This window comes from Arctopsyche grandis, chromosome 1 (genome assembly GCF_051622035.1).
Source record: "Arctopsyche grandis isolate Sample6627 chromosome 1, ASM5162203v2, whole genome shotgun sequence".
NCBI classification, from domain to species: Eukaryota; Metazoa; Arthropoda; class Insecta; order Trichoptera; family Hydropsychidae; genus Arctopsyche; species Arctopsyche grandis.
The window spans coordinates 3,976,806-3,984,669 of NC_135355.1; the positions used below are offsets into that span (position 1 = coordinate 3,976,806).

The 7,864-nt window shown below is 31.4% G+C and overlaps 1 protein-coding gene across 1 annotated transcript; it reads left to right on the top strand.

The window, feature by feature from the left end:
* Nucleotides 1-2,079: 2,079 nt before the first annotated feature.
* Nucleotides 2,080-6,418, top strand: LOC143915749 (kelch-like protein 7). Its single transcript, XM_077436536.1, has 10 exons — nucleotides 2,080-2,203; nucleotides 2,282-2,421; nucleotides 2,496-2,671; nucleotides 2,736-2,933; nucleotides 2,999-3,160; nucleotides 4,248-4,403; nucleotides 4,471-4,628; nucleotides 4,697-4,916; nucleotides 5,969-6,149; nucleotides 6,223-6,418. The coding sequence occupies exons 1-10, from the start codon at nucleotides 2,091-2,093 to the stop codon at nucleotides 6,408-6,410; spliced, it is 1,692 nt and encodes a 563-aa protein (XP_077292662.1). The 5' UTR covers nucleotides 2,080-2,090; the 3' UTR covers nucleotides 6,411-6,418.
* The last annotated feature ends 1,446 nt before the right edge of the window (nucleotides 6,419-7,864 follow it).

The following is a 7,864-nucleotide window of genomic DNA, read 5'->3' on the forward strand; positions in this document are numbered from 1 at the left end:
TGCTTTCTATAAAATATTGATTTTCGCTTTTGATGTTTTTGGTCGAGGAAATCATTTTTTATTAATATTTTTGGACGGATCAATATTTAATTTTTTATTTTAAGGAATAATTTTGTAATTTATACTTATGATTGGTTTAATGTTTCTAAATCGTCTTATCAATACAATCTTTTTTTTTTAAATCAATTTGCATAACTATACTTAGGCTGGCTTAATTTTTATTTAGATTTATCAATTTCGATTATTTCCTTTAAATAGCACTGTTCGACACGAAAAATGGTTCAGAGACGAGATATGAATTTTCTTATATGTAGATCTATGTCCAGTAAACACGAATCTGGTAATAAAAAATGTTTATTGGCTCGAGAGTCGGAGATACATACATATATGTGTTTTTTAAATCGCGCGATTTTTCTATATATTTTTCTGTGTTATTCGGTCGATGTCTCAAAATCTGTCAATTTTTTGTTCAAATTAAATATTGGAATCTACAGTTTGGTATTTTATCTTTCGTTTCTAGTACTTTTCAGCTTTCAAATCTCTCCAAGTAGTCGTCCAGTTCAAATCAAAAGTTAAAAGTATGTACGTATTTTCACTTGAAAAAGTTCGGGAAATCAGAAACCCTAGTATGTACATACATACATATGTGTGTATATGCAACTTATCATAACTTTTATGATTCTTCCCAATCCGTTAAGTGGCGTATGAGACAATTGAATCCAAAAACTTATAAAAAGAGAAGACCTAAAAGAGGAGCACTTCCGGTCTATCTAAAATTTTGAAAATAGATCACAACGTGATGATATACAATTCAGTGATGATATACAATTCAGTGAAAATAAAATGAGTTAGCATTGAAGCAATGCATTTAGTATAATATAATATTATAGATAAGAGTTAAAACCGTTATCAACAATCCTTCTTCTACATATGTATATTTTCAATAGTCAGTTGTTTTTTTGTGCGGTTTTTTCACTATCATTGAAATTATCTTGAAGAAAATAGATTTTTCGGTTATTAATCAATTCTGTTTATCTGTGAGAAGACGATTATTGTAATATCGGATGAGTGGTTATTTCCATGAGGTTTTTCATTATTATTGCAAACAAAATATTGTAAAAACATGTTTTTCTGTGATATAATTTCACATCCGTGTAAATAATCTGGCGATAGCCCTTAAACCTATGTAAATTCATTTTAAAAAACATAGGAAACTGTTTTTATCCCTGCAAAAGATGTGAATATCGCATTAAAAATTCAATCATTTGAAATTTCAGATATCAAAATCCCAATACCAATTCAGATACAATATCTTTGCTCAGATTGTTCATTTTAGCCATCACTCGTAAATATTTTTGGTTATTTAAAGATTACGTTCATTATAAAATTGATCAATAGCGTCGAGGGTAAAATAAATTCGATCTTCTCAATGATTATGAATAAATAAATAAATAAAATAACTAAACGTTACTTTGTTTATTTTAACCTTTATTCTGATCACATTAAACATAAAATCGTTGACTTGCATGTATTTTATGTGTTTTGATACTTATTTTATACTCTTTATTTATACCTATTTCACTACTAATAATTCAATAAATTAGGTAACATGGCAATTTTTAGTGATTTTTTTTAATTCCTTTTTTATATTTTTAATATCGATATTATTTTCATTATTAATAATTTTATACGTTGGCAAGAAAAGTAGATCATACTATAATCATTCAAGTTGGAGTCTGAGTCGAATCATTGCAAAATGTCGGAGTCGGTAAATTCTGATCCGACTCCACAGTCCTGATCTAAGCTATATATTGTATATTCCCCGTATGTAGGTAACCTGTCATGAAACTATGGCATTTATGAGAAATAATTAATTTCAATAAATAATTAATATACGTTTCGATGCAACAGCAGGGTTAAGATATCCTTATCTATCGCGATAAAACCACAGAACGACAGTGCTCCAAATCATTCGCTGCTATTCTTTCCAATTGGTAAGTCTAACTTTATAATGCTCTTCTACCGTGTTTATGATGTCTAATTTTTAATCTTGTTTTTCAGGAGAAATTTAAGAGAAATTCAGAAACAAGATGTTTGTAGTGAATGCAAAGGCCGATTTTGCTGCAAAACGGTTGGAGTATTTGTATGATGCCATGAAACAAGATAAGAAATGCGACACCGGTTTTACTGTTCGAGGCCGAAAGTATCCTAATTCGAATCCAAAAATATTTAAAATCCAAATTGTTTTGTCAGTTTAAATTATCATTTTTCATAATTGCAGCTTCCCCGCGCACTTGATCGTCCTAATGGCGTGCAGCGAATTCTTTGGGACAAACGAAGGTCTAGTGGAGGACATCTTTTCAGACTTTGACTACGAAGTCATCGAAGCAATCCTGAAGTATTGTTACACTGGACAAATAAGTAAGAGCGCATAAACATCAAAAATAATGAATTATTTTGGTCTTCAAATGTAATAATGTGAAATATAATTTTAGGTATAGACGAAAATCACTTCGAAAAATTAATGGAGCTAGCCAACCGACTCGAAGTGAAAATTCCAAAGCAATTTAAAACAGTCGATCTCTCAAACTGCCTGGTAGTTTTAGAATCAACGGCAGATTCCGAATTATTAAAAAAGGCAATGGATTTGACTCTGGAAAATTTCGAGACGGTGAGTGTTGATTATATTCAAAAATATGTCAATTAAATATTTTTCAATTCCACTTCTGTTTCAGCTGCAAGAAACTCTAGATTTTCTCAATCTGCCGGCCTCCAACGTGATCGAAATCTTGAAATGGAACGATTTGTTGGTGCGGTCCGAAGAAAGCGTATTCAATGCTGTGAAATTGTGGGTAAATCATGATGATGCGAACCGTAAAAAAGAACTGGCACAGCTGATGAGATCTGTGAGGTTATCCTTGCTGTCGGTGGAGGTATTTGAAATTAAATGAATGTTACAGTAAAGTGATAAAATCATTCGAATATGTTATATTTTCAGTTTATTGTTGACGAAGTAATGACGTTCTGTCATTCGTGTGCAGAGTGTATGACCGCTATTAGACAAGAAATTAAAAACAAGAATGAAAAATCTTTCATCCAAAGAGAGACCTCTCGTAGAAAAAAACAAAAAATGGCGCTGGTTGGGGGATGGAGTGTTGATGTGAGTGTTATATTGCAAGTATAATATAATATTATTTAATTATTTTATGATTCAATTGAAAGAGTTCATTAGTATAAATGATTGTTTGGTTGTGGAACAGTCTGGATTTAGAGTGAAACATTCAACAGAAACCGCTATCCAATTGGTGGTTTCTGATTGGATGGAGGCGATGGATGAATCTAGCATGGTTGTTGGAGCAGTTTTTCTAGATTTTAAGCGAGCGTTCGAGACAGTAGATAGGAATATTTTATTACAAAAATTATATAAGTTAGGAATAAATGGTATAGTATTAAAGTGGCTTCAATCATACTTAAATAATAGAAGGCAAATAGTAAAAATTGATAAGGTGTTATCCTCTGAATTTGTAACACCTCATGGAGTGCCACAAGGGTCCAAATTGGGACCCTTATTATTTATATTATATATAAATGATATTGTTAAGGTAATTAAGATGTGTAAAATACATTTGTTTGCAGATGATACATTGATATATATAATTGGAAAGAATGTTGATGTAAGTCTGAGATTTTAAATATGGAATTAAATTATGTGAATGACTGGTTGTGTGAAAATAAATTAAAGTTGAATGTAAATAAAACAAAAATGATGTGGTTGAATGGTAAAAATAAAAATATATTGAATGAAATTAGAATTGATGATAAGTTAATTGAAAAAGTTGAAAATATAAAATACTTAGGTGTATACATAGATTCAGGACTAAATTTTAAAATGCACGCTGACTATATAATAAAAAAAATGGCTAGAAAAGTTGGTGTATTATGTAGATTAAGAAATATTTTAAGTAAAAAAAGTAAAATTTTAGTGTTTAATTCAATTGTCTTGCCACATGTGGTTTATTGTGCCACTGTGCTTAATTTTTTTAGTGGCCAAGATTTAGAAAAAATGCAAAAAATACAGAATAAAGCTATGAGAGCTATTTTGAATGTGAGTAGATTTAAGGGACAGTACATATAAGTTAATTATAAATTTTAGAGTTAAGTATAATAATTAAGATGTATTTTTAAATTAGCTTGATAGCTAAAATATATATAAATAAATAAATAAATAAATAATAACATGCTTTCAGATGGCAAGCACCATCGATATATTTGACAGACTAGAGAAAAGTTGGACTCTATCCAAAGACATTGGAATTAACAAAGATCGATTTGCGTCTGTCGTCGTGGGAGATTGGATCGTTATTATCGGCGGAATGAATTTTTCGGATGAAACAGTGACTTCAGTAACGTTTTCTAATGTTGCGGAGTACCTGCTTAGAGAAATCGGAATATAACCAATTTTTTTTTCAGGTGGAATACATTGATTTGAAAAGCGGTCAGAAACAGCCATTGAAGCCGTTAAATCAAGCTCATGTTGATTTCTCAGCAGTGACACTTCGTCGCGATTCGTTCACGGATATTTACGCCATTGGTGGTTATGGCAGTAGCATTTTATCTTCAGTGGAAAGGTGATTAAATTGCAATAATTTGATGAGCTCGATTGATAGAGAAGTTGAAGATTATTGATTTCGATTAGGTGGAACAGCAAGACTGGGGATTGGGAGATCATCGCTCCATTGTTGTTGGATGTTGATTGGCATAGTGCTTCTGTGATCGACGACAAAATATACATAACAGGCGGGCATAGATATGAAAACGGAAAATGGATATCCACGAATAAAGTGCAGATGTATTCAGTGGCGACCAATTCTTGGACTTACCGCGCTCAGATGATTCAGGGAAGAAATTCTCATTCGGTGAATATCAATAAATTTTATTAACATACTACATAGTGTTGTGCCCGTTGGATTCAACGGGTGGTTTCGGAAAATAATTGATACACAAATCAAAATAAAGTTATATGGTATACATAAATATAATGTAAGGCACGCACACGTATTAATAGTAAAATGTTGATCCAATCTGTTCTCCCGTTCGAAATGATGAATGAATATGTGTCTTTGTGGATGTGTGTATGCCCCCGCGCAGCGCATCTGACAGTGACGTCACCCGTTCCGAGTCAGGTGCTCAATATCAGGAGAACATGTCAGACGATCCACACCCCCCCCCCCCACTTCCCTACATCCCTATAGCCAATCCCGGGTCCTAGAAAAATAATTCCATACCCTATGTCAAAACAAAAAAAAAAACTTATAGATATATTTTTAATGTGCGAAAAATCTATTAGAACTATTAGAAATATACCTATTTATGTATTTGTGAAATGCTATTTTTTGAAATAATCTAATAATAAAGTATGATATAACAGGTACAATTTCACATGGACACAAAGAATGCGCGGATCAAAAATTGATAAACATTTAGCATTAAAGAAATATATGTATTTTTATGTAGAATAATATAAAATATCAATATCGATCAGTCGAACGTCCCAACACGGGGCCCCTCAAGTAGTCCGGGCCCTGTAATTTAAACCTCAGCTTCCCCCCCCCCCCTCTCAGTGGCGTGCCTATAGCTGATGCTTAAAATGCACCCATTACTCAGAATGTACCGTCGTTGCTCTAATTGGTCCACGTGGACCACTTGATTGGTTGGGCGCCTGTTGATTGGTTGCACGCTGATTGGTTGTGCGCCTCGTTCGCGTGTATTTATTTAATTAAATATCTCTAGGCACAACATATACTCCTGGCATTCTAAAATTTGTTTTGTTGAAATCTTCATACTTGTCGACGCATCCGCCACATACCCATATACATAGATATGTCCGGCTTTTTTATATATATCATATCGCAAATAATATAAAACTGTCCAAAATAAAATAAACTTAATTTTGATTTCACCATTTTAGAGCGTTGGATTCAAAGGGAAACTTTACGTCGCTGGTGGATTTGACTATGAAACTTTTACTTATTTAGACAGTGTGGAGCATTACGATCCAAAAGCAAATTTGTGGACAGCATTCACAAAACTACCGAAACCTGCAGAAGGAATCAGTCTCTGCTGTTTCCAAAATAATCTCCATAGCATGGGTGAGTTTTTTTACAACTTAATTTGAATTTATAGGTCTTACATGTAGAATTAATTTATAGTTTTGATTTTTAGGTGGATACGATGGAAATAGTCGTTTAAGTGATGTTTGGGAATACGATGAGACAAACAAATCTTGGAAAGCTTTAGTCTTAGAAAAAGTCTTAGCAGAACGAGAAGTGGTGCAGTTTCACATATCATTCCATATGATTCGATTATTTGATCGACTGCAGTTTTTTTTGTATTTAATTATTTGCAAATAAATTTATATAAAATAAAAAATCATGTTTAAACTGTTTATATTACAAATACCGAGCGAAGCCGGGTAATACAGCTAGTTTTATATAAAAATGAATTCAATTCAATTCAATGCAGAAATGTTATATTTCTTTTCTTGTAATTTTTCTTGTTGAAATAATACGATTTCAAATTCCTACAAATAATTTGATTTCAATAATAAAATTTTGATTTTAGCACATAAAAATCAAACCAGTGTAAGTTTGACAAGTCTCAAAACGATCGTAAGAGTGTAGGAAGTCAGACTATATAACAAATTTAAACTAATAAAAACCTTGTAATTTTTTTTAAAAATGAATTTAATTTCTTATTTTGACTTGATTGATTACTTGTGCTTTTGAAAGTGAAAGCTCACTTCAAAGGCTATCGCATATTCAAAGGTAAACTCCACCTATATATTATTATATAGTGACACGTTACTATGTATGTATGTATATTTATTTTTTATTTTTTTTATTTAATTTACACCAAGAAGGCCTAACAGGTAAACCCAATGCACCTTCCTGGCCAAAGACAATTATATAAACATATATGTACACCATCCATATATACACAAATTCTTACACGTATACACAAATACACATACATACATTCATTAATATAAAAATACACATATATACATATACATACATACACACCTACACATATATATATATATATATTCACATATACATACATACACATATACATATACATATACACATACATATACATTACATACATCCATAAACACATACATCCACAACACATTATACATGCATATACACATAAACACATAAATTACTCATATATATATATATATATATATATATATATATATATATATATATATATATATATATATATATATATATATATATATATATATATATATATATATATATATATATATATATAAATAGCATACATATATAAATAAAGATAAAACCAACATACATACACATTATGCTAAATAGTAAAATTACAAAATGAAAACAACATGTGTAAATATGTATGTAGCTAGAAGTCATTTAAAATATGCTGCCTGACAGAACTGTATGATGAAGTAAAAACATCAAGGCTCCCAGAAAGCAGGTTAAATATTCGAATGGCTCTTGAAAGGGGTGAGTCATCAAGCACATTAGTTCTGGCCCGAATAGGCAGGAATAGAGTTCTGGAGCGAGATTCTCTCAGTTTCTCAGGTACTCTAAGTTTAAGATTACACAGAACTTCAGGAAGATGACATTCACCCCTTAGAATTTTTAGAAAAAGCTTACCAAGATGATTGTTTCTACGTGAAGCTAAGGAGTCAAAGCCCAAGTAGCCCTTGACAAACTTACTGGGAAATAAGTAGGGATAGCGCCCAAACTCTCTCATGTAGAGATAGCGAAGAAATTTTCTTTGCACCCTCTCTAACATTAGCATGTACCTTAAATGATTA